This window comes from Cladophialophora immunda (assembly GCF_000835495.1).
Source record: "Cladophialophora immunda strain CBS 83496 unplaced genomic scaffold supercont1.1, whole genome shotgun sequence".
Classification (NCBI taxonomy): Eukaryota; Fungi; Ascomycota; class Eurotiomycetes; order Chaetothyriales; family Herpotrichiellaceae; genus Cladophialophora; species Cladophialophora immunda.
In genome coordinates this window covers 5,575,882-5,601,938 of record NW_015622541.1, presented here as the reverse complement: position 1 = coordinate 5,601,938, position 26,057 = coordinate 5,575,882, and the positions used below count along the sequence as shown (strand labels likewise).

Sequence of the window (26,057 nt, the reverse complement as noted above, 5' to 3'; positions counted from 1 at the left end):
GCGAAAAGAAGAAATCGAGGACAAGAAAGAGAAGCCATTAAATTGATATCGATATGATTTCGAGCTCCTCGGAAACCTAAATAGTCTTCTCCCTTTTTCTTTTGGCTACAGCGTCTTTCACAGGGACTAGATCCTCCTCTCATGTTCTCATGCTCGTCGTTCTATTCACTCTCTATTCTGGTCAAGGCGTGCAATACCGTTTAGTCCAGCTACACTATCCCAAGAGCCTGAGAGTCCCTCGCAATCTATCATCATCACTATCCCCGATATCTCCTCGAATGCTCCCAATATCCCTCCCAATTTGCTCGTTGCTCGACGGCTTACGCAGGGTTAGCTGCTGCTTGACCTCCCTGGAAGACCTCCGGCGGTTCGACCGGGTCCTGGATACGCCTTTGTTGTCGTCGACGACATTGATGCCAATGTTGCGAGTTCCTATTCTTTGTTTTGCTTGGGAATCGAGATACCCTGGGTATAATCTCGCGTCGAGCTGATCGCTGCCTTGGAAGAACCGGCCCATCATGCCATATTTAGGGCGCCGCCATGAAGCTCTTAGGCGCCAGTGAGAATCAGTCGAAAAATGAGGCTCGCCTAGTCCAATCAGGGGCTTGAAGGTTCCATGGATGGTGATGTTGAGCATGTCTCTGCGACGTGGACGTGGACGTGGACGGTGGCATACAGTTGCTCTGGCTCGGACCAAGAGGTGTGAACAATTGGTTGCATATCCACCTGCGAAGAAGCCCTGGAGGCAAGTCTCGTAATATCAAGCATTAAAAGGCGTCAGGATAGCGAATCGACCGGTTTCAAATACCCGACGGGACAGCGTCGGGAGGCCAAATGATAAGTTACGTAGAGACGGTAATTATTCTCTGCACAAAAGCACTGCAAAGTAGATAACGGAGACTACAGCAGTCGTTTATCTTCGACTGCTTCGATGGCCGGAGGTGGTCGCCAACCGGAAACTTTCCAGAAAAGACAAGATACCAACTGCAACGTACAAAACAGGTCTCCCCCTTCCTGAAGTCGACTTGGAGACCTTCCAACCCCCGGAGCCTTGTTCCTCGTCAGCCCGAGTCGAGCAATGCCCATATCGTTGGAGTTCTGGATTCTGCGCAAATGCCAAAGGAGTGGGCGTGGCAGCAGCAGTAAGACGCTCTCCACAGTAAATGAAAAGTCGGCTCTAAGTCACCGACGGCATCAGTGCAGATATTCTCGGAACCAAGACACAGCGGCATTCTTGGCTCTTTCCAGGCCCTTTTTCTGGGTCGGGTTGCTGGTATCGCCGCGTGTCGCAAAGCCATGAACTAATCCGGCAAAATATTGGTAGTCGTAGTCGATGTTCAACGTGGGCAGCACCTTGAGAGAATACTCTTTGAGTTCGGGAGTAAAGGTGGGATCTTCCTCTGGTGCCAGCAGCTGAACCGGGACACCGACGGCGTCGATCTCTGCTTTCTCGAGCAAGGACGGGTGGGCTGTTGAGATGCAGTCGACGAGGTCGTTACCTGTTTAGTCCATACCATGTTTGTCAGTCTCGGATCAAGACAGTCCAGCAGTTCAGTCGGCGTCACCACGTAGCAGGTAATAAAAGCTTCTCAGAAGGAAAATATCCTAAACTGACCTTTGGCACCCAGTCGAAAGACGGCCCAACCGCCATAGCAGAAGCCAATTGTGCCGACCTTCTTAAACCCCAGGTCCTTTTTCAGGGCGGTGGCACAGGCAAAGATTTCCGGCTGCCGGATGTCCTTGCTGTGGCGGCCCAGGAATTCCATAATATTAAACGGTTCACTCTTTGCATGCTCGCCGGTCCCAAAGAGGCGATCAGGAGTGACGACCTCGCCGGCGAAGCTGGAGCGGAGGATCAAGAAGAGGCAGTCCGTCAGCAAACTCTCTCGAACGAAGCTAGCAGCTCTCGACCATGCGCCAGAGGAAAGCGCTGGATGTAGGGGCAACATGTGCTCATGCAACGGCTTGGTTCCGGCCATTCAGGTACATACAAATCAGGTAAATAGACAGTCACGTCTGCTTCCTCGGCATAGTGATCAGCCAGCAGTCGAGCATTGGTCAAAGACCAGCCGAAAATGTCGTGGACCATAAGAACTGCGGCATCCTTGTTGGAGCCGGTTACATAGGCCTTGTTGTTGGCGAGGGTGGCTTCCTGGCCTTTGGGAGTGCCATCCCATCGAAAGCCAGTCACGCAGCAGGTGGACAGGGACATTGTGGAGGTATGTATCTGGAGGAATATTAATCGAGGAGCGGACACGCACAATGGGAACCTTATCTGGATTGTAGCGCAATGAGACGACGGACAGGAAGCAACGAACAGATCCACACGAAATATGTAGTCGGTACTGGAGGAGGGGCTCGGAGGGGACGAGTCGGAGTACCGAGTACGAGATACGTTGATGGTTTCATTATTAATGCTGATGGACCGGAGCACGCAATGGGCAGTTGAGGCCCGCAAGGCCACCAATGAGAGGCCTCCATAGCCGGCCTTGTATCTTCCTCCCAAAGCAGTAAGCTAGCCGAGCATGGCCTTGGTAGATTCAACTCGCTACCCAAAAAGATACAATGTGCAAAACAAACATAAACATGATGGCCATTTCTGGAAGGTAAAGTCTTTGTCTGTGGCGTAGAGGATGGAGATATACTAGGATTGCCCCCGCGTTTTTGAGAACGAAGCTGAACCACAGGAGAAAACAGGTCAAGGTACGCTCCTCAGAAGGTGCAGCAGGGCTGGGAATGTATCCTTGCGACAATCACAAGGGTCGACAGAGCTCTGGGTCAATGCAGCCCGCGGCCCCTGAAGTTGAGGCAGCTGGGCCATCGGAGGCATTTTCCACGTCACAAACAATTCCTGGACTAGCCTAGAGCGCCACCACTTTGTCGTCCTCTTCCAAAGCCGTCACATCGGTCCGGGTCGCGGGTAGGACGAGTATAGGACGAATAGTGAGCTGAAGTGGCTGTTTGTCGTCAGATCCCTCAATCACAGGAATGGCATTCGCTTGCTCGCTCCCCACCCATCAGACCTCGCGGGCTGACGGGACGAGGAGGTTACGGGTCACTCTAGGGCAATCAAGCACTTCGGATGGTGCTCGTGGGGTTCAGCAGAGCAAGGATTTCAGCCTCCAATGCACTTCCGGATTGTCAACCATCTCCATGTCGTGATCCCCGAACAGAGACGTCGTCGTCACAGCCAAACTACTACTAGTCACAGCGGGCTCAACCCTTGCTGGAAACAGGCATCCCCATCTCCCCGAAAGCCAATGAGACCAAGATGCTGGTTTTCTAGCCTCCAAAGTAGCCCGGGAATCGAGGCCCATCGCTTGATGCTGAATGGCTGCTTGGCGGCAGAAGGAACACCTGAATCTCGTATCCTCTCTCTGGGGCATGAGATGAGGCCCGTCTGGGGGAAATCTGGGCTGCGAGGTCACAGGCTCCGAAATTTCACCTTTTGCCTGGGGGGAGAGAGGGGAGGGGGGGTGAATGTGGCAATTGCCTAGGCATGACGGAATGACACCTAGTGAGTGCCCTGTTTTAAGGGAGAGTTTAACTAAATCCAAAGGGGGCTCTGCCACTCGCCGGGCACCTGGTGGCACCTGTTCCAAGGCACCGGGGGTGCCCATTCTTCCCAGTCTTACTGGTACCCCGCAACCCCGAACCCGGCGCCCTTGGCCAGTGACAAGACACGGTCACCTTGGGGGTGCGGTTCCGCGTGAGATGCTCATGTTTGGAACAGCGTTAGTAAGAAATTAACTTCACAGAAAGGAAGCCTCATCCTTGGTCTGGCTCTGGCTCGCTGGGTCATCGCCGCCGACGTCCCTCCCCATCCTCGTCCTTTTCACCTCAACATCCCTCCTTCAAGTCGCCATGCGCCAGTCTTCCTAACAACAACCCACCAGCCCTCGCCATGGCTACGCATACTCCCACCCTCACCCAGGGAGGCGGTGCTGCTGCTCAACCTCCCGACACCCACGACACCCAAGGCGTCTCGTCCCGCCGCTTGAAGAAGCGGGAAATCGACCGACGATGCCAGCGTCAAGCTCGAGAACGGACAAAGTCCCGCATCGCCTACCTCGAAGGGCTCGTGGAGGATTTCCGACGCCAGGACTCCAGCGGTCAGGTCGCCACCCTGTTGAAGCAATTGAAAGAGGTGGAATTGGAGAGAGATCTGATGGCCAAGACCTTGAAGGACATCCAAAAGGCCATGGACACGCACAAGCCACCCAAACCGATGGACGAAGAGGTGGATGACAAGAGTACAGTGTTTATGGCCAAGATGGCGTTTGAAGAGGCAAGTGTCGAGCGGAGTTCTAGCACTCCTAGCCGAGACGACGCCCCTCTCCCCTTCCCACCCGAACCTGTCGATATACAATCAGGAACCAGTCCAGCGAGGAACTTCGACCTCGCCACTTTCTCGCCAACACCAAGCCTGCCGTTGCAGTCTCAAGATCTTCTCTTTGCTCCCGAAGTGGTGCCCTTGCAGTCCGACGGAACCCATTCTCCCACCCAAGTCATGGTGCAGGCCAAGGGCGTGACCGAGCCGAACCCGATGCCGTGCAACTGGAACGACAACTGGGCCGTCCCGCGACGGTCCTGCTCCTGCAACAGCTGCCACGATCGTGGCCACGGCCGTCGTTCCGTCTGGCGGGGAAACTACTGGCGCTACGCAAACGAAGTGCTGAGCGAGCGTTTCGATTGGAATGAAGAAGTGGCCCCGGAATCCGACGATCTGTGCGACGACGTCCCAATCCGTGCATTGATCGAGGGCTGGGATGCCGTTGCAAAGCGAGCCCCCTTGCACCCGTCATGGAAAATCCTGCGCCGGATCGACGAGACCCTGTTCGCCATGTGCCCCAACACCGAACGGCTCGCCATCATGCGAGCAATGCACACTCTGTTACAATTCCACACGGCCTCAACCTTTGATCGCTATGCACGGCTCCCGCCGTGGTACATGCGTCGCCCGTCCCAGAAGATCGCCCATTCCTACGCAATCGACTACTTCGCGTGGCCCGGCGTGCGGGAACGTTTCATCTTCAACGAACACGACTATTGCGGCAACGATTTTTGGCATTTATTCTGCAAGTCCTTTCGGATTCTATGGCCCTATGAATTCCGAGACTGCTATACCCGAGAAATCGAGACGGGGCTGTACAAGTTCTCCCCGGTGTTTGATCAGCGACTGACCGACATCAAGTGTTGGACAATGGGCCCAGATATCTTTCAGAGGTTCCCCGAGCTGTATAGCGACATGCCATCGTTCAACCATATCCCTCAGTCCCCATGTTCGCCAGCAGGCGGCATGATGCCTGCTCCGGTGCAGAACCACGCACAGAAGGCGAAGTTACTTCCACCGACCCCGTCGCCGAATACAACCCAAGCCCAGACGGGCTACGTCATCGAGGAGGAAGAGGAAGAAGTCAAGCCACCTCCAGCAGGCAGCCAATTTATCCCCGTTGAGAACCTGCATGCGCATGTTGTTCAGACACCTCAGCAACAGCACCACCATCTCCACCACCACCAGGAACAGCACCGGCAGCAGTCTCACCATCATGGGCCGTCTTTAAATCCCCATGCATACAACCCAGCAGACTTCAACCCGATCATGGCGCTCGATGCTTTCGCGTATGGTGCGATTAGTGAGGCGGACTTTGCATCTGCATATCATGCTGAATCGATGGAGGGCTACCCGAACCTGATTTTCTGAGAGCGGTTGATGAATGCTCAGCGCCGCTGCGAGGGGGTTGGTCAGGAGTGGAGATCGTTTGAATATCCTTCACCATGTACTTGATGCCTGACAACATCGAGGATGGCCACTAAGGGCTGAGACTAACGACGAACAGACGCACATGTTGGAATCTCCGATAAGTGAGTAGTCGGCATCGATGTATGTACTCTGAGCCAGACACGGCATAAAATGCTCAAGGTCTTTGAACTTCGCGAGATGCGGGCCCGCATAAAAGGTCCAGTGATTTCAGACATATCCGTCAAGCGACAGATGCGAGGATCATCCATTCTCCTTTCGCTCGCTGACGATCCAGAATGCGCGACACCGCCGTATGAACGCGTCGTTCCAAAAGAAGCCCGTCAAGACGCCCTCGCATTCTTCCCACGTCGCAGTCCTTTCGGGGAACCTGAGTCTCAACGCGTGCATGATCTGCCGCCCCTGAGGGAGTAAGGTATCGTTTGCGGCGCGCCACGAATCGACGAGATTGAACCACACCCAGAGGAGGACGTCTTCTTCCCTCTCCATCTTGTCGCGCTCCGTCTCCATCCTCGTGTGCCGAGCACCGCTCTCCCGCGCCACATCCCCGTCGCGATCGAGTGGGGAGGGAAACCCTGGATTGCGAACGGACGCCATTGTCAGCGGACTTCGTCTGGTTCGTCTCGGCGCGTCCGTCGTCAATTTCATTCGGCTCCCGTTATACACGGCCGTCACGGCCCTCATGGGCGAGAACGTGTGCAGACAATACAGCAGCAGGGCCAACACGATCATCTTCTCCAGATTCGGCATCGTCACCACCGCCGCCTCTCCTGCTGCGTCGTCCGCCCTGCCGCCGTCCTCGCCGGCCAATCCAGGGTGTACGGCTTCGTCCGGCGCGCCCAAGCACGTGCACGCCTCCCAGAAATCCCGGAACTTGCGCGGCTTCGTCCGGAACACGTCACTGGGCGTGACGATCGTGCCGTGCCGCATCTGCTCGAGGTGCGCCTCCGCCGTGCGGGAGAGGACTTGTAGGACGTCGAGCGCGAGCCGTCGGTGGTGCGCCAGGGCCTGAAACCCGCGCGGCAGCAGGGCGAGTTCCCGTCCCAGCGGCGAGGAGGCGGGGATCGGAGGGCTCGGGGGATACACGGGCTGGTACGTGGGGCGGGATTCCGGGAAGATGCTGGACCCGGTGTTCAGGGCCCAGAAGGACTCCCACTGCATCAGCGTGCAGCGCGCGAGGCCGTCGTGGCCGGTCAGGTTCTGGAGGCCCCCCCGCGCGGCGACCAGGGAGGCGAGCGTCCTCTTGTGGATTTCGTGCGAGGGCAGGTCGTTGATGGCGCGGGTGACCACGGCAAGGAACAGGACCGTCATGATGGTCATGTCGTCGACGGCGAGGGTTTCGTTGTTGTTGCCTTTGGGTTTCGCCGCAGGTTTGCTAGCGGGGTCATGGACCTCATCATCATCATCATCATGACTACGCCGAATCTCGGGCACAAAGTCAATACCGGGGCTGATGTCCTTCTTCCTCCTCTTGGCTCTCTCTTCCTCTCTCATCTCCTTCTGCACCCGTCCCAACCTCCGCCTCAGCCTCACCATCGCCGTGCCAATGTGTCTGAGCACATTCTCGCTCGGCCCCGAGGTGGTGGTGGTGGTGGTGGTGGTGGTGGAGACCGCGCCCGGCGCACGCCTCAGGTGGTCAATCACGGCCTGCACGCTCGCGACGCCCGTGTACAGGAAGTCCGGGTGGGCGAGCAGCTCGAAGTAGTAGCCCGTGTAGACGTTGGTGACGTCGAAGATCTTGTAGATGGGCGCGTGGTTGGGCGCCATGATCTGCGCGTGGTAGTCGACCACGGCGGCCACCGAGGGCGCGTCCGCGTGCCGCCGCGGGATGCAGTCGAAGGGGTCGGCGCGCGTGCCCAGCAGGTCGTGCGGGATGGAGGTGGAGGTGGAGGTGGAGAGGGAGGTGAAGATGGAAATGGGCGGCGGGCGGACGGGCGTGGTCCAGGGGATATTATGTGGTGCTGTCGTCTGAGCGTGGGCGTGGGGATTGATTTGGTAGATGCTATGTCGTGTTGCCGTTGTCTGTGGCAGGATGAGAGCGGACGACGACGATGATGATGAGGACAAGGACGAGGACGAATATGAATATGGAGATGAGGATGGCGCTCCTGTAATTTCAAGCGATGCGTAGTCGAGACCCGGATCAATGTCGCCCATGTCCTCGCCGCTGCTGGGATTTCCCTCGCCGTCGCCATCGCCGTCGCCATCGCCAACCCCAGCACCACTCTCGGCCCAACTCACGTCGGGCGGCGTCAGCGCTTGGCGAGACATCGAGTCTGCGACCGTGTCTGCAGCCCACGGTGCCCACGGTCGGAGCAGACTAGCTATCCCACCGCTCGAGTCTCGTTCCGGGCCGCCTTCTTGCGGCGGCGACTGGGGCGGCGTCTGCAGTCCGTGTTGCGAGGCACATGAGGCACTGCCACCATCGCCACCACCACCACCGCCATCACCGCCGCCGCCGCTGTCGTCCCAAGGCGGGCTCGGGCCAATGTCATTGTTCGACCCGATGACAAACTGGTGCTGTCGTCGGCCACCAGCGCCAACACCGGTAGTGTCGGTCCTGTCATCGCTGTCCAGCGCGACAGGTTTCTCGGTCGGTAGTTGAGGTTGGAATTGAGTGTGAGATTGCGACTGCGATTGCGATTGAGATCGAGATCCCAGATCGCGGGATCGGTGCTGATGGTGGTGGTGACTCTGGTAAGACACGGACGCGGCGTGGGCGCGGGCCTTTGCGCGCTCCAGTTCCCTGTCCCGCCTCGACGAGCCCACGGGCAATTCCTGCACGAAATGGAGTTTGGGCATTTCTCTCCCTCCCTCCCCTTTTGCCTGGTGATCCGTCGATTAGCATGGGGGATCAATTCGAAGATGGGGGGGTTGGGGACGAAAAAACAAGTATGTACTTTTGAAGGGGTGGTGACAATAGAGGGGAAGAGACAGAGAAAAGAGACGCTGGTGGGGAGGAGGATGTGGACTGCCTGACTCGACCGACCACTCACTGCTAGCTGCTACTACTATCGCTACTCCTCCTACCGCTGCTTCTTGTTGTATAGCGACTGAACCGGCGTCCGGCGCCCTCCTGAGCCGCGGATCTTCTCTTCCGACATTGTCTATACAGCGATATTGCGCGCCACGCTGTCTCTGGTTGGTGGATGGGTGAGAATACGCACCACCACCCTCAGAGAGTCTTCTTCGCGTGTCGGTCTCGCCAAATCCTGTGCAAAGACATTTAGCAATTCTGTCCTGCGCTCGACATGGAGACCCTCGTTTACCTCGTTCGCGGGATCAGACAACAAGAAGAACAAATGGACAACAGGGGAACTTGTGGGAGGCAAATCTGCTGATCGGGCGCACGCCATGGACCCCGGCATGGTTGTTTATTTGTTGGGGTCCTGGATCGGAAACAGAGACCAGGTCCGCCGGGGGATGCATGCATGTCGATGCAGAGTCGGCATTTGGCCGCTGTGAGAGATGGAGACGGAGGGAGCTGCGCAGGGATGTGATATCTATGTATTTCGTACACCCGTCGATGCTTCAAGTCGGACACGCCGGGGATGGAGGGAGGAGAGATGGAAGGGAATGGACGGGTAGATGGAAGACGCGGGCATCACAATCATTCAATATCAATTCCATTCCATTCCAGCCATCAAGACATCCAATCCGAGGCTGGCTGATGACCTCCTAGACAAGTAACTCTGCACACCATTGGGGCAAGCCTCGGGTATCCTCTTTGCTCGCGTTGCGTAGACAACACTTCCCGTGCCAGTCAGGAGACACTCATTGCCATCTCCATGCCTTTTTGCGGCGTGCGTGCACCTCCATATCTTACAAGAATGCCACTATCAAGGAACCACCTTCCTGTTTGGCCCTTTTTACCTTGTTGTTTAAATTTCACCCGCCCATGCATACCTCCTGAAAAGCACATGGACATCCACGACCACGCCCAGCGCTCAAGCAAACGCATCCTCCCGATCAGCCCATATGTCTTCCAACTCGTTAAAACTACTGAAATGCACGGGCCGGTGCAAATCGTCGTAGAACCGTCGCGGCGTATCAATCTTGACGTACACGGGCCTCTTCTCCACCGTCGAAAACTGCGCCCCCATGAAACTGTAATTCCACACATCAGTCTCGGGCACCAGGAAATAGCCCCGGATCTTGTCAGACAGGAGTAGTTGGGTTTTGACTCCAAACGAGGTCGAAAAGCCCGCGGGATTGTCCGACTGCGTGTCCTTGTTCGAGGCGCCCCATGTGTATCCCTGTGGAGTAAGTGTCCAGGAGCTGAGGGACACCGACCCTGGGGTGAACGACACGGTCAATGTAATGGTCTTCTTGTCCCAACTGGGATGTTGGGCCATCAGGCGTGAGTGCATCGTCACGTCCGCTGCGGTCATGTACGGTGTCTCGTTGCCACTCACGGTGTGGATGATCCCAAGCGGCTCCATGGACTTGAGATACTCGTGTTGCGGAAGCTGGTGCGGCAATTGCACCTCCCGCGTGGACCCAACCTGCGGAACCATCACAATGGTGCGGATTTCCTTGACTTGATCATTGTCTGGTGGCGACGAGCCGTACAGATATCCGGCCACCTGGACCCGCAAATCCGCAATCGCGATGAATTTCTTGAGTATGTTCTTGGGGAGCACATACGTGTACGACTCGTCCGATTCGTGAATGTCGTCGCTCGAGATGTAGATGTTGTTCGCGCGCGTCCTCAGGTTCGAAGTCGCAATCGCTCGTGTCCGCCATTCAGTCTTGGATGCGAACGACTGTTGCTCGTATTGCGATGTCGTCGTCACAATGATCTCCTCGCCCCGGACATTTTGGGTCTTGGTAGTCACCGCAGTCAATTGTTGCTGCTCTTGTTGCTGCTTCTCAATCTCCGCCGCCTGCTGGCGTTGCATTGAGGGCGCCGATATTTCCATCCCCAGAATAATGTCTCGTACTTCACTGCTGGTGAGCGACTGGACGTTGACATTGTTCTTCTTGCCGTAATCGTTCAGGATAAGATCTCTTAGCTGCACTTCGACCTTGATCCAGTCTTCATCCGAAAGAGTGGGCCAGATGTGATGTGCCTGAGTAATGACGGTTTTGTCAGGGCGGAGAAGCAGCTTCGTCTTGTCCGTGTTCACATGCAAAGCACGGAGAATGAGTATCAGTCTTGAGAACGCCGTGTACGACGATATCGACTTCAACCAGTCGTCATACAGATTGAACAGAACCATCTGTGGCTCCTTAGCTTGCAGGATCATGTCGGCCAGCTTTTCCACCTTCATTGCAGCCTGGAACGGCAGCTGCAGCTCCGACGCTCGAATCGAGACATTCGGGAAGTCTAGAAGGTGGACTTCGAGCGGATCAAGGAGGCCCTTCCGGGTAACAATGAGCTGTTTGGGCTGTTCTTCGACAGGCAGAGATCGGATCAACGCGGCCACTTCTTCGGCTGTCTTCCATTTGGCCAACTGTCCAAGACGCTTTTGGCCAGCCCACACACTGGTGTGGATGATCTTCAAGAATAACTGGCCGGTCTTCGGGTTGAACACAAAAACGGCGCCGTTAATGGGCTTGGTCGTCAGATTGCCCTCAAATGTCTTGTGGATCGTTACCCGGTAAACATTCGTGTCATCAATGAACAGTTGGGTCTGGTTGCTGAATAGTTCCGAATAGTTCTGAGAATTCAAGAACTCTTGAGTGCTTTCGGACGCGTACAGTTGGAGGCCTTTCCGGATACGTTCGCGGAGCACGTAGAGCGCCGGATTCGCCTTCATTATCTTGGCCATCGCCTGTTGGACCAATGCCTTCAGGCCAGGGAAGTATTGTCCGTACGCAGAATAGAGATTGTACGCGAGGTCAATACCAACCATCAGACCAGTCGCCGAAGGGTAGATGCTCATGCTGTCAGTCGTGTAGTCGAGGTATTTGGCCCGGACGTAGCGTTCAATGTCATGAGAATCGTAATCACCGTACCGTAATTGGACATCGACCCAAAATTTGTTGGTTGTAGTGGCTTCGATCTGATCTTTCGTGTCGAAGAGGAGCGAAGGTCGAGTCACGTTCCACTTGTGACTCGCCAACAGGAGGATATCGGCGCAAGAGCTGTTCATTTTGTACGATTTTCGAGGGTGAATCGTCTCTTTCTGCACAGTCTCAATGCCCAATTGTTCCAGCTCCTGATCGAAAACTTGACACAAATCCATGACAACAGATTCGTGGATTTTCTGCCACAAATGGGCTCGGAAGATTTGGCTAAGCATATCTATTAGCATGTGCTGAGAGCGAGGGTGGGAAATAGACATACATCAAACTAATCTTCAGGGTAGGGATTTTGCCATGAAGGAAAATGCCGGTCAAATCGAGCTGCACCTGGAAACCAACGTAGACATTTGCTCTGTTTATCTTTGGAACAGTTAGCTTGTGGTCAAGGATAAAAGGCATCCCCGAGCAGGAGCGGCCTTTCAGGAGTAGGGAAACTTACAGTGGGCGACCACCACAGGGTGAAGCGACGGTTGGGGATTTGGTTCAAACCCGAACGCTGGGCGTTCGTGAGTTTCTTGAATTTCATGGACTCCTCAAAGCCGCTGTTGTGAAGCACGAGGTAATCGTGGCGAAGATAAAGTTGGTCTTTGTCAACTCGGAACCCAGCCCATTTTGTGGGCTCTGACCCAAGGGAAATATCCTCAACGATAAAGCTGTGGGCTTCTGGGTCGACCGCCACGGTGTGCTTCGGCAGCGCAAATCCAGGTGACCGGAAAAGTCTATATTGAGCCCTCTGTGTCGGCTTCAAAGCCGCAAATTCGGCAGCCGTAACTTCGACAGTTTCATAGCGTGGAGCGATCTTGACGAGACTCTCAGGCCGATCTGCATCTGCGAGCTCAGAGCTGGACTGGCGCAAGCCCTCAAAGTCACCCTCAACCCGTTGGTGATGAAGAGGCAGGTGGGAGTCGCTGTGTTGGCTTCCTCTGTTCTTCTCATGGTATAGGACCAAGATATGGTTCGGTGTCACGACGAGATCCTCTACATCAGATCCGATCTTGATCCGGTACAGACGATCTGTTCCTTTGACAATGTTAAATGCGCGACGAGGGCCACCGTCAGGCCCAAGAAGGAGATCTCCTTCCACGACGTCTTCCACAGCAACCTGAGAGCCATCGTAGCGCAGCAGCATAGTACCATTAGCGAGACATGCTCTCTCCCAGAAGAGGCCCTCCCAGGACGGGAAAGCTGTTGCTTTGAACAAGGTATGCTCCAAAATTGTCTCGACACCGCCCAAGGCTTGGATGACGTCGGTTCGGTAGGCGTTCAGATTCCAGAGTTTGCCATCGTGTCTCTGACTCGTCCACCAGAAAGGGTTGCTTTTCATCAATTGATATTGCTTGAATTCCGTGCGAGCTCTGAAGCCTTTGTCGAAGCTCAGAGTGCTCCGGTCTTTCTGGAACAGTGTATTGATACGCGGCAGACCTCTATCCCAGCTGTCCTCCAAATCTTCGAGAGTCAGTCTCCGATTCTGCTGATTGGCTTCCATTCTCTTCTGGGAATATTCGGTCCAGACTCGCTGGGAATCGATGAATTCAGCTTCCCAAGGGATGATGTATCGGAAAATATTGGGGATCAGCGTTTCCTCATCGTGAGACATGCCTGCTCGATAGTGCGTGACACCGGTATCGGTTTGCTTCGACCAGCGCTTGTCACTAGTCGGGATCAGAATGTGAGACCCTGAAATCATGCCTAGGCCACCCAACTCCTTGGGCGTGTAGAAAACAGCTGGAGGAAAACGGGAAGGCATCTTGGAGTTCAAACCAATCTTTACACGGGTTTGAATCTTGGTCTCGCACTTGACAATGGTGTCCAGCAAGTTGACTGTAGACACGGCCGCTTCCCGGTAGTAAGTGAACAGCGCAATCAAGGTCGTGTTCCACTTGTTTGCGATCTTAGTAAACGTCGTAGAGCCTGAGGACATCAAGATTTGCCTTATACGGTTGTTGAACTTCTGAATGTCTTCTTCAGTGACCTGCAGGAATGCATAGGCGGTCCTCTCCTTGGTCTCATTGTTGGCCAGGGCCCAAACGCTGTCTTTGATCGGGAATTCGTCGTTCTGGTTTCGGATCTTTGGTAAGATCCTGACTTCGAAGCCGCACATTGAGAATAACAAATTGGGATTGTCACGCGAATAAACACTCGCGAAGGTGTCGTCCCACTCGATCGTGGTAATTGAACGAGGTAATCTGTTCTTCAAATCCCAGAATACGGCCCGGCCAAGATTGACGTCGTGTCTCATCAGCCTCATTCGAGAATCTCGAGGCCAGCACTTCTTGTTCCTATACCCAATCACGTTTTCAAAGTTCGGATCTGGCTGTTCAGTCAAGAAGCGCTGGATCAAATCCTTCGACTCCTCTGCGGTGAACCTAAAGAAAACCCAGATTTTGTCGATATATCGTGTGTACAATCGAATAGGATGTCTGGTCTCTGTCTCTCTGTCTCGGAATTGCAAGAAGTCGTTAGGGCTCTGAGGCGGCCCGGCGAGCTCGCTCGCTCGTTGAAGGCCGAGGAGAAGGAGGTCGATGACCAGGCCGTAGTACTGGAAGACGAATCCAGAGAACTGGAGCCCTCTAATCATGCCGTAGCTATTCGTGTGGTTCATATCTTTGTAATTTAGCTGGACATTGTTTTTCGAGGTGATGTAGTCAGCCAGGTTGTGATCCATGATGAGTCGAAGCAGCCGGTTGAGCAAAGTCAAATCAATCTTCTCGTAGACTTTGGAAAGCTGCGTCTCGATCATGACGTTACATTCTCCATCTGCAGTCTCCCAAACATTTGTCAGGTTGTTAATACCCTGGGCCCACTTGTAGACCAAAAGCGGTGGGACCTCTGAGTCTGAAGGCTTGACCCACGATGGGAAGAGATGTCGAGTGTCAGCCTGGTACCAGAGATATTGGTCAAGATATGCGTCTGTGATCTTCTCGATTGGCTCAACATCATACACGGGGTTGATTGAGCTGTAATTGTCGTTCATGTCGATTCCGACTTCCTTGAATGCTCGCTGAGTCAACAGGAAACGTTTGATTCTGGCGAGGGTGGTCCCCGGCGAATCGTATGCCTGTTCGATCAGGGCAAGCTCTTCTCTCTGACTCTGATTCAACCTGCCCTTTACAGAATAGGCCTCCCTCAGTCTTTCCAGGGCCAGAATGAGAATCTTCGTGTCATGCTTGTAAGACACAGAGGGAAAGGGAATAGGTGAGAACTTCCGCGATTCAAGCCAATGGACGGTCGTCGTATAGATAGCGACAGCTTCCTCCGAGGAAACATATGGGCCGTCTTTCATGTAATTATGCTGTCTCTCCTGTTCGGCTTTTAGCCACAATCGCGTCAATCGACCCAGGTTCTTCTTAGCCACGGTCTTGTCGACGGTTGCGCCTCTCCTGATACGTTCTCGATTGTAGTGAGCCACAGAAATCCACCAGTCAGCCTTGCTTTTGACATATCGCAAGATGATGTTCTCGATGGGTGCTGGTAGGCCTGGGACTTTCCAAGGAATGTTGCTTTTCCAGCATCGCCACGCTTCGGAAAGATGCTGAAGTACGGTGTTGACTTTGTTCTGCCTAATACCTTCGGGCATCATATCCATCAAGTCTGCCATGACCGACGCACGAAGTTCAAGGTCAAAATGAGATTCCACGCGTTGCTTTGTGACTGTCTTTGCAACGCCTTTGCTGTGGCGGCCTTCAAATTGTCGGGACAGTAAATTCCCGAGCCATCTCTCAAGGAGAGGAATAATGCCTCTCATAAAGAAGAGCCACACTCTCCACGCGGGGGCCCAGAAACCGCAGCCGGGACCTTTTCCGACTGGACCAGAGTTGAAGCGATAATAGATCAAGTGCTTCAGGTCTTTACAAGATCTGATCTGATGCATGAGCTTGTACTTGTATCGGTACATTCCCGTCAACTGCCCGACGTGGTTGAAAGCATAGAGAATGCCATCAGCCAATTGGAATGCATCGATATTGCCAAGTCTGTATTGTACCTGAGCGTCGACAATGAGTTTGGTGAGTCTCAGAATCTCTCGCATCAGGTGGAAAGCATTGCCGAATCTCGATTTCTTGCGTTCTTTCGTCGTCAGGGTCTTGACAGGTTTAAGGTTGAAGTTGTAGTCCAGATGCAGATATGTCAAGTTCTTCCGATGGATGAGAAGGTTGAGCATATTGAATCCCTGTCGGCAAACTTGTAAACCCGCCTCTACCCAGTCAATGGTCGTTTGCTGGAAGAACTTGGTGGATTTTAGCGTCTTGAGAAGATCTTGTTTGTTTTGTGCCTTAGGCTTCTTCCTATGCAGCTCGTTCAGCACATATGTCTTCAATAGTTTCTGGTAAGAAACCCGGACTTTAACTGGCTGGCCGGGCGGGCAGTGTTCCAGATACCACTGCTTGACCAGAGGGACATCCTGGGCGCGAACCATTTTTCCGGATCTCCGATCAAACGGGAAGGGCGCCCACCACAATGCGATGGCAGAAGCAGTCTCGCTGGTGTAAAGTTCCTCGTCCGCGAGAAACGGTTCAACATTGCCTGGAAGCTCGAATTCGTCATCTTCGTTATTGCCTTCGCCGAAGATTTCATCCTCATGGCTTATAGTGATATTCTTTGGGGCCACCGACCTCGAAGAGATGGGGTTGATGACAGGATCAAAATAGAAGGCCGGTAAGTTGGGGTCCTCCGATCTTACGTAGACAACCTGAGGGTGAGAATACCACGAGAGTTTGACGCTTCTTGGCAACGAGTTGTACAAATAAGGAAAGGCGACTCTGTATTCCGTCCGGATCGGCGCTCGGAAGATAATTCGATCGATCGCATTGAACTCGCCGAAGTCTTCGTCATTGGGGTCGATATCTTTGTATAGAGGCTCGAATCTGGGTCCGCCTGGGATGGCAACGTTGAGAGCTTTGGCGGTGAAGAAACTCTCACGATCGAACATGTGGAAGTAGTTCTTATCCACCACGTCACTCAACAGCTGGTGGGAAAGTCGGTACAGGGTAGCCATTTGCGGCAGCGTCAAGTTCCACGTTTTGTAACTTGGACCATTGACGTGTGGCGTGTCGAGAAGAGGCCGGTGATCATAGAACCATTCGTACACGGGGCCGTCCTCATTCTCATCCAGTTCCATCTGAATAGGTTCCAGAGGCTCGACGTCTTCGATATTCTCCGACCAAGACAGCGGTGGTTCTTCGTCGTCGAAAGGAGGGAAGCGCATCCGCTTGAAATGTCTTCTGTCGCTCTTCTCTCGTCTCATTGAAACCCACATGGTTGCCCACTGCGCGTGAAAGACTGGTTCAATGACTCGCGGGGTTTCATTTACGAGTGTCAGGCACCCGTTGACGTGGTACAACACCTTGACTTCCCGTGCACTCTCCCAGGGCATGGGCATGTTTTCCAACAGCTTGAACACGGCGTGTGGCATGTACTTCAACGCGCCCAGATAACTCCGTTTGTCGCTGCTGAACTTCTTTTGGCTGACGTCTCCAATGTCCTTGACAATCTTCCTCAGATGCTCCGGGGGCATATCGGCCTTTTGGGTTTCCACAAATCCGCCCTTCCTCTTTTCGCCATACCGATTGCGCTGCGTGCGGAGCCACTCCTTCTTTTTCTGTGCAAACTTTGCGACTCGCGGGTCGACGGGAGGACGATAACCTGGAGGCGGAGGAGCCATGCCAGGCGGCGGAGGCGGCGCTCCAGCACCCCATCCTGGCGGAGGCGGGGGCGGTATCGAAGCCATCCTATCGCTCGGTGGTTGAAGGTGACTGTTTGAATAGAGAAGATGAACTCGTCGTTCAATCTCGGAAATGTCTCTGAAAGTCGCTTACCATTTACGACACGTGATCTGACGTCTGCTTCGGCCTCGAGGGCAATCCTGCTCACTCGTGAAGTCTCAAACCTACCATCCGCCAGCCGGAGGTCTTGCCGGATGGACTGAGTGAAAGATTTGTTGACCTGAAAGCGGGTGGGCGCCTTCACAACCGCAGGAAAACTTGAAGTTATCGAGGTCGATTTTGCCCGCACACGTGACTTGGGACTTGGGGAGTTATGCTCTAGTTGGAACCTTGGCGCCAAGCCGGAAGATCATCGGCAGAGAAACTTCGCACACGGATTTTCGCTGAAGGGGGATCTTGTAAGTCGACCGCAGTTTCAAAGACACGCAACGAATTCCTCGTCTTCAACCCGTTCCATTGCCCATTCAATACCGTCGCAATGGCAGGCGTCAGACTCCAGTACCGTCGCCGAAATCCGTATGTATCCCCATCAACCTTTCCACGGTTCAAGACCATCGCGAAGTCGTGTGGGAAAGGGACAATAGTCAATGGCTGACAGCAACAACCCGCAAAATCTACAGATACAACACCTCCTCCAACAACGTCCGAGTCATCAAGACCCCCGGCGGAAAACTTCGTCTTCTCCACATCAAGAAGCGCGGCACAGCCCCCAAATGCGGTGACTGCGGCATCAAACTACCAGGCGTAAGTGACAACGGCTAGGGGGAGAGAGAAACAACATCTGCACAAAATTTTCATGTCAACACACTCAATTCGAGATTGCTTTCTGACAAGCTATGTTGGTTCTACAGGTCCCCGCCCTACGACCCAGAGAGTATGCCACCACCAGCAGACCAAAGAAGACCGTACAACGTGCCTATGGCGGCTCAAGATGCGCCAACTGCGTACGGGACCGCATCGTCCGCGCTTTCTTGATCGAGGAGCAGAAGATCGTGAAGAAGGTGCTGAAGGAGACGCAGGAGAAGAAGACGGGGAAGAAATAGAATGGTGCTAAGGGGAGCGAGAGGAAGACGGCCACCACTTCATTTTCACGAGACATGGGGTCATGCTTGTGACTGAAGCTTGCATGAGTTTGCGGTGATGGTGGGAGAGCATATGGCAAAGGCAGGATTTCGACGTGTGCATGATAACAGCGGTCCTCTAGTATCACCAAGGTGGTTGGGGCCGGGCCAGGGAGCATCTGAAAAAGAAGACAACAATATCTACGTGTTGGCGGCCAAAGTCACTGCGAAGTGCCCTGTGCACTGGGGAATGTCACTGTCGAAGTCCCACTACAAATGGTCGCGTTAGCTGTTCACCTGGGGAACCCAGACAGTCTACATATCATTGCAAAGGACTATGGCTTGTGTGCACCGTTTCTGGCCTACGTAATTCTTCTTGTTCCATGCGCCCGACTTGTTCTCAGTGTCACTGTACGACCCTCGTGCTCGAGCCGCCGAAGTTTAGTCTGAGTGGTTGCTCATGCTCGCGAGACGGGAAATAGTGCTGGGGGTTCCCACGGGGGCTATCTCGAAAGCCAGCGGCGTACAAAGCAGGAATAACTCCGGCAACAAGACCATATCACATGGTCTGCAGGCGTTTGACAACTTCATCTTCCAGTAAAGTGTTAGTATAGTAGCGTTCTATCTTTCGACCCATACTCACCTCAGACGACCGCACCCGTGCGTGCAGGCTCGTCCAACGCCCATAGGTCCGGAGCAGTGATACCGGCCACAACTTTCTTCTCGAGCGGTGCGATGAGTGAAAGACCAATTACCAAATGCCCATCACGCTTCGCTTGCGAGGATGTTTCTGTTGGTGGAAGTTCGCAGTTGCACCGCGCAACGGCTTACAGCGCTTCACCAAGACAGAATCGAGGCAAAACTTCCTTGGTCGACTTCGCTCGCGTTTCCGCAGCTTCAGCTCGTTGCAGAGTAGTTGTCAAACTGGTAGTCAAGGACTAGAACGGTCAATTATGCGTTAATTCGAGCGTACTCTTCGTGAGAGTTGCTCGCTTGGTGAGACTCGAAGAATCCCTCAGGAAATCAATGAGGGGTCGGGATCAGATCGCGCTCTTGAGTGGGAAGGTGATACAAAGCCGCTGTCAAATCTGTCATATCTGCCGGTTGCCAGGCTGGCAAGCCATTCAAGGACCCACCAAGAATTTTGGACTGGCAATGAGACCGCATTTGTACAACCTCCTTCTTAGGTAGCTGCCGGGCACAGCGGGAACATCACTTGCGGATTGGCAGGAGGCATGAAAATGTTGAAAAAGAGCGCATGACGGCTCGGAGAGCAGCATCCGAGGCCAGGCACGGCGTGTTCGGGTAGGTGACGACCATCCCCAGAGGATTGCGGTTCCAACATCCATATAGTATGAGAGGAAAGTGTCAAGAAAAGAGGCTTGGGGTTGGTGGGGGCGAGGGACATGGTGATACAGGCGCATCTGTACAACAGAAGACTTACCAGTCACAATCTCCGGTGCTGCAACAGGCACAGGAGCGTCAGAAACTTCCCCGAGGTTTACGAATTCAGCAGAGACGATGATGATATCGAGACTCGATCACTTGCGGGTAGCGTTCATCTCGCATTGTGATCGATCTCGCAGTCGTCAGGTCTATGAAACGTGGAAGCTCCATGTGAAACGGCTCGAGCGGCATCTTCGCAACGCAAGGGTTGCGTAGATGATGGTGAGGACGCCCGTACCTAGAACCGTTGTTCTGATATGCTCCAACCAGCTGCAATGCGCAATGGTAACCTGTGAAACGAGTTGCTGCGAAGTCCAGGGCGCACTAGTGACAGCGAGGAAACAACCATCATCTTTGACAACTTGACAGATGGACTTGCCAAATTAAGTGCGATCAAAATGTTGTAGGCCCAGTGGCTAGACCGTGGAAAATCCTGAAGACAATGCGTCAAATGCCAGGCTGGGGATCCTGGTGCACACTGACAGTGCGAGGTTGTCGTTTGATGTTGTGGCACAGTGCAAGGAGAAGCCTCGCAGACTCGCTCTGGACACAGCTGGCCTCAGTCTTGATCTGGTCAATCCCAGGTTGTATTGTCACACGTTGCCCGGCATATGTCAAGCACGTTCTGAACAATTGACTCGGGCAGGGATAGGTCGGAACCATGCATGACGGGTTGACGGGAAAACGGCCTGTTCCCCATCGCTGAATCTATCAGATTCAATTGCTATTTCGCGAGTATTCCATGGTCCGGTCATAGGTATGGTGTCCAAGGGCGTGCAAAAATTCAAGAATCGACCAGGGGACGGTGTCTGCGCCATGGGACTTACCGATCTAAGATTGTCGCCAACTCGGGTTGGAAATGGCGTGGTCTGCTCTGCATGGCTTCGTCGCCAGAGAAATTCAAAGACTCAACATCCCGGAGATTTCAGCCGTAGAAAATGTCGGAGGGTGACTGAGAAATTTAGCGAGCATCTGAATCCAGATCAAATCCCTGCCAGGGGTCGTCTCTGCTTCTGTCTGTCCAGAGTTCTCCTTTGGGAATGCAAAGGTTGGTTCCAGGGATTGGCCTTGTTCGCCTCGCAGAAGTAGTGCGTCGACAGGGACTCTTACCCGAGCCATAGACGGGGCTGCCCCCCCTAATAGCTCGTAGACATGTCTTTCAGCCCCCGGGTTGGCACAGGAAATAAGCGTTGAAACTCTTGCGTCCATGTGCACCTCCCAGACCTCCCGGTCTGGTGTCAACGAGTTTTGTCCACACAGAGAAATCTGTTACGTCGTGTTATCATTCTGGCCTAGGCGGGATGGCAAATGAATTTGTGGCTAGATCGATCACAGAGCACGGCACACCATCGCAGATGCGCCAGCTCGATCACACATCCGGCAATCTATCCTGGCCAAGTGGATTGGATAGTCCGCCTCCACAAACTCAAAACCGAGGATTTGAGGCACGTTCTGCGGCATGTAGACTTGTCTCACTAGATAGTGAGGCAAGCCGATTCCAAGGAGGGGGCCATCAATATTCCATTTTGTGGAGTTTGGATCGGGGGTTAATCGTCTCAAGACGATTGGGACATCGGATCGAAACGAGAAAAGGTGGCAACAAGTGCAATCTTCACAGCACGATCTCTGGGCGACTCGATCAGATCCGTGCTCCAGACGGTGAGCTTCAAGATTATGCTCAGGTAGTGCCGGGATAGCCTGTAGAATGGGCCAGTGTAAGAAGGGAGGAAAGGTTCTTCGCAGGCGTGGCAGATTCGCACGCGAGGTGACAAAACGAGGAGGTGGCTTTGGCGCTTTGGCCTGTCCTTTGTTCTCAGCAGGGACGCACTAAACTTCTGTTGTTCTAGGTCAGTCTGTATCGTGACGCCACCGGAGGATGGACTGCCAGGAGGAGAGAGATCGATCAAGAGGGGAGCGGGATTTCTGTCCGCTCAAGAAGTCGGCTGCATTAGTGTGAGGAGTCATTGGATCTCGGGCCTTTGGCATCTGTTTGACACGTCGCAGCTGCCATCCCGGGGTTGTCAATGGCGATTTCGACTGACACCCGTCTTCGCGATTGTATTGTCCACCTCACTGAAGCCTGCCTTGTATTGCCGTGCCCTGCTTCCACAGATGACTTGCACTTCTCGATGGGAATAAACTGGCGAGGGCGCTGCAACAGATCAAGATTCGGGAGGGGCCAAAACGAACTTTAGCCAGCCACCAGCCCACGGCGCAGCCCATGCCGGGGAAGGGAGGGAGGGTGTGGGCTCGGGTCGATGGCACTTCCGGGGGAGGGAGAATAGTGGCACCATGTGGTAATAGCAAGGGACAATTACACATGGAGCAGGGCCATTCAGAGGACGACGAAGGTTTGGCTGATGCCGATCCGATGCTCGAACAAGCAAGAGGAAACACTGAAGAATCTGGGAATCTGAGCTGAAAATGCAGCTTGTGAGCGTCTAGACCCGCTGGGGCCGCCCGCTCTGTGCCAAGAAAACCCACCCCAACCCCGGCCCTCTCCTCGCCTCTTGCAGCTCGCTTGTCCATTATCCAATACATTCGTGTCCGCCCTGCTAAAGGGGGCACCAAGGGGGGTATAGTACAGTCGTAAGCTGGTGCGTCAGTCACAGTGGCAACAGGATGCTCCTATGCAAAGTCCCACAAAAGCTCGTGGACGTATGGCCATGTCCAATGACAATTTTGGTCGACCTTCAGGCCTTGACGGAATCGCCGACTTCCTTGACCATAACAAGTGTCCCGGTCTGCTGATCTCTGGACCAGACAGCTGGACACGCTCTGCTGAGATTCCTTCATGCAAGTCATTAATTGGTACCCAATAAGATGAGTACAACCCCGGAGAAAAAGAGGGCCTTCAGCTGCGGGCTCAGTCCACATGCAATCTGACGAGTTCCTCCAACTGCTGATCTCGCATCGACTGCAAGAGAGCATTCTGCAAGTGCACGTTCTCCTCTCCATAGCCCATGTGCTGCGCCCTGAAACCCAGAGTGCTCTGTGGGGACAGACATCGGAGCAAATTCGCTTCTTCGGGTGCCAGATTCGGCTCCACAGGGGTCATTGGCCAACTCCTCACCGTGGGTCGTGGATCGTGAAAGTCAAAGCTTTGGTAGTCGGTGCAATCGGAATACGATGCGGTCGATGGGCTTGGTGTGGCCGTCGAGTCAGTGAAGGCAGCTTGGTCCTGATACTTCCTTTTGGCTGCATGGCGCGCTGCTCGCCCCCCTTTTGCTCCGGCTCTTTGACGTTTAATGGCTGGAAGGCGGCCCCCCACCGGCTTTTTGCCTGCTCCAGTCTTGCGATATCTGGTGGTCGATTGCACACCATTCTTGATCGCCTCGTCGGTGAGGATCCAGACGCTAGTAGCTTTCCTTGAGTTCCCCTTTGCGCTATCCCTGTCATTTTCGAATGCCTGTGTGATAGTGTTAGCTGGTGATGCGCATGGTCGTGAGGATGGAACCTTGCTAACCTTATTCATGGACAGGTTGTGCCGAATGCTATTCTGCCAACCATTTGATCCAGACTCTTGAGGTTTCGTGGTGTTGTGGCGAAACCATTCGTAGATCTCTCGGAGCATCATCCTGTGGCCGGGCGCCTGCATCAGGGCTTCGTAGATGAGTCGGGCGTACGGCTTGTCATCAACCACGTCCTCGTCGTCCTCCGTCGTGGTGAGAGATCTGCACTGGCCGTATTCCGGAGATGACAGCCAGACACCCTGCTCTTCATAGCATGGATACGCTGACTGAGTGACTGCGATTGGATCTGGTGTATATGGTAGCAGCGGAAGCCCATCGAATTCGTTGGACTGTCCGACAGCACTGCTGATGAGTTGCGGATACAGTTGATGAGGTGCCCAGGTTGGTTCAAGTTCGAGATCGGAAAGGTGCAGTTGGGTGCCTGCAGGGAAGATGTCCTCGTGGTGAACACGCAAGTTCTCGTAGGGGATGTCGTCCAGATTTTCCAGCTTGAGCAGTGGGTGGACATCTGCATCTTGCTGACCGTGGTACATTGGCAGGTGGGATGGTGCTGAAGACGATGACTCCAGATTCTGCTCATGGAATGCTCTGGCGATCATGATGTGTGAATGCTCAAATTCTTCGACCTTGCAGTAGACCTCATGACGGTGTGTTGAGATTTCAGCTTCCATTTTCACCACTCTACCCATTGAGCGGTTGGAAGATCTGAATCAAGCAATGGGTCGCGGACACTTTTTCACAGGGACTTCTTGATCGGTGATGATGAACAGATCTGTCGTGGACGCTGTCTAAGCCAAAGGGCAGTGGAGAATAGAACAATAAGATCTTGGATTGTTGACTGCGGATTGCGACAAACAGTTGGGAAGCTCAGTGCTTAAGGCTTAAAAGCCAGAACAAAGAAAGTCCAAGGTGGGAATTCTATTATTCCGAACGAGCAAGTTGATTCAGAGGTGCATATGATGGTACATGCTTGATGCTTGGAGGGGGGGACCATGCAAACAGGCAGGGGTGTGGGAAGGCGTGGAGGGAACGGCGCCGGAACGCAAACAAAAGGGTTCCTAGACTGACCTTCATATCCTTTTTGCTGTGAGAGAAGACGCCTGGATGCACCAGCTGCATGCTAGTACAGTAAAGTACTGTATCACACCTTTCCAGAGGGAATCCGGGATGCTGAAGAGATTCCTATCCAATCAGAGGGGGGATGGCTTGCGGAGCTCTTTGTGCAACTAGTTGTCGCTCAACGGGCTGTCATGTTCGGAAGAATGCATCTAGTTGGGCCTCAAATGCCAACCTGCATTTGATCCACCCTCACATCCTGCGCCTGCAAAATTTGACTTTGTGTATTTTTCCTTTGCTCCTGTGATGATACAGGGGGGCGGAGGATTAGACAAGCCACGCTGTGTGCTCAAGGAGTGCCCCAAGACCTTCAGGTCCGCTGATTGGCCGACGACCAAAAGTAAAAACCATGATCTGTCCTGGGCGAGGCTACCGGACAATAGTACGGTGAGCTCCATGCTCAAGGGAGCGAGAAAGCCGTGCACGCGGAGAACGTTGAGCTGAGACGGCTAGGAATTCATCGACACCCGTCTATCGATCGCTTTCGCATCATTTCGCCGGAAGTCCAGTCATATTGATGGTAAGCCTGTATCGGTCATATTCAGTAGTCAATCCTTAGGAAGTCCGCCTCGTCCAGTCGTGGATGTAATCGTGTTGACCCTTCTAGGGGTTTCGAATAAAACAACGTACGAAAGGCTCCAACCAGAGGGTTTGCCGTCCAGCATACGGGAGGTGCCTAGGGGAAGTTCTCCCTGGTTCGGGGCGGTCCGTCTGTCAAAGTTTTCCCAACTCCTCAGCGTCCGGTATAAGAAAAAGGGGCGCAATGAGACACATCTCTGTGACGCGGCTCTAACGGGCACTAGACCGACTGAGTTCTGAGTTGGCGACAGGAAGGGAGCGTACAAAGTCAAGGTACATGAGGCGTGTGAGTACCGTCAATCCTGTGTCATCTCTCGCCGTGAGGCAGTCGGAAGAGAAAAGTGCAGTTGGGTTCGTCAGACAGAAAATACTTTCAAAAGACGTCACCAAGGGGCGTGGTGTTCAAATGCCCGCCGGGTGCTTGCTGCTGCCACCTCTGTATGTGTGCCAACGCCTACCTAGGTAGTGCAGTACCCGCTATGGAGTCAGACTTTTCCGCAAAGGCGAGAGTGAGGACTATTCTCCGGGCGCCATGGAATCTGTATGAGAATGATGGAGAAGAGATTTGTTTTGCACATATGTGCTACCACATCTTCCGTAGAGAGACAGTACTGCAGAGTACTGAACCCTTAGAGGCATGGTCTTGGCTGAGCATCAGACGCCCCGAGCCTTACCGCCTAAGAGCACATCAACGCCCAGTGCAACTTTTATGTTTGGCCTGGTGGCCCCAACCGTTGCTTAAGGCCGCGACAGCCCGGGAGCCTCACTTCCGGGCCACCCAGCTGATTGCCGTTGCCAACCAATCGACATGGCCACCCGAGAGGGGCCGCCGACGTCAGTCAATGCGAGCTGACTTTGCTTACTGTGCTCT

General features: G+C 54.0%; 6 protein-coding genes across 9 annotated transcripts; 2 read left to right on the top strand and 4 right to left on the bottom strand.

Annotated features, from left to right (window-relative positions):
- Positions 1-828: 828 nt before the first annotated feature.
- On the bottom strand, positions 829-2,385 carry PV07_01633. Of its 2 annotated transcripts, XM_016388177.1 has the most exons (3): positions 1,992-2,385; positions 1,616-1,842; positions 829-1,499 (listed from the first exon to the last, which is right to left on the bottom strand). In XM_016388177.1, the coding sequence occupies exons 1-3, from the start codon at positions 2,210-2,212 to the stop codon at positions 1,195-1,197; spliced, it is 753 nt and encodes a 250-aa protein (XP_016255105.1). In that variant the 5' UTR covers positions 2,213-2,385; the 3' UTR covers positions 829-1,194. The 2 variants fall into 2 exon arrangements, with proteins under 2 accessions (XP_016255105.1, XP_016255106.1); XM_016388178.1 differs by having other exon boundaries at positions 1,616-2,385.
- Positions 2,386-3,752: 1,367 nt separating this feature from the next.
- On the top strand, positions 3,753-7,510 carry PV07_01632 (uncharacterized protein). Its single transcript, XM_016388176.1, has one exon. It carries the CDS (start codon positions 3,905-3,907, stop codon positions 5,702-5,704), a length of 1,800 nt encoding a protein of 599 aa, XP_016255104.1. The 5' UTR covers positions 3,753-3,904; the 3' UTR covers positions 5,705-7,510.
- PV07_01631 (uncharacterized protein) lies at positions 5,057-8,588 on the bottom strand. The gene has a single exon (XM_016388175.1). It carries the CDS (start codon positions 8,561-8,563, stop codon positions 6,005-6,007), a length of 2,559 nt encoding a protein of 852 aa, XP_016255103.1. The 5' UTR covers positions 8,564-8,588; the 3' UTR covers positions 5,057-6,004.
- A 756-nt stretch (positions 8,589-9,344) lies between these two features.
- On the bottom strand, positions 9,345-17,756 carry PV07_01630. Of its 2 annotated transcripts, XM_016388174.1 has the most exons (4): positions 17,605-17,756; positions 12,231-17,541; positions 12,054-12,151; positions 9,345-12,001 (listed from the first exon to the last, which is right to left on the bottom strand). In XM_016388174.1, exons 2-4 carry the CDS (start codon positions 17,514-17,516, stop codon positions 9,709-9,711), a joined length of 7,677 nt encoding a protein of 2,558 aa, XP_016255102.1. In that variant the 5' UTR covers positions 17,517-17,541; positions 17,605-17,756; the 3' UTR covers positions 9,345-9,708. The 2 variants fall into 2 exon arrangements, with proteins under 2 accessions (XP_016255102.1, XP_016255101.1); XM_016388173.1 differs by having other exon boundaries at positions 12,231-17,756.
- A 116-nt stretch (positions 17,757-17,872) lies between these two features.
- Positions 17,873-19,276, top strand: PV07_01629 (uncharacterized protein). Its single transcript, XM_016388172.1, has 3 exons — positions 17,873-18,027; positions 18,132-18,255; positions 18,363-19,276. Exons 1-3 carry the CDS (start codon positions 17,990-17,992, stop codon positions 18,552-18,554), a joined length of 354 nt encoding a protein of 117 aa, XP_016255100.1. The 5' UTR covers positions 17,873-17,989; the 3' UTR covers positions 18,555-19,276.
- A 3,237-nt stretch (positions 19,277-22,513) lies between these two features.
- On the bottom strand, positions 22,514-25,848 carry PV07_01628. Of its 2 annotated transcripts, XM_016388171.1 has the most exons (3): positions 24,560-25,848; positions 23,485-24,263; positions 22,514-23,427 (listed from the first exon to the last, which is right to left on the bottom strand). In XM_016388171.1, exons 2-3 carry the CDS (start codon positions 24,178-24,180, stop codon positions 22,885-22,887), a joined length of 1,239 nt encoding a protein of 412 aa, XP_016255099.1. In that variant the 5' UTR covers positions 24,181-24,263; positions 24,560-25,848; the 3' UTR covers positions 22,514-22,884. The 2 variants fall into 2 exon arrangements, with proteins under 2 accessions (XP_016255099.1, XP_016255098.1); XM_016388170.1 differs by having other exon boundaries at positions 23,485-25,848.
- Between the last annotated feature and the right edge of the window lie 209 nt (positions 25,849-26,057).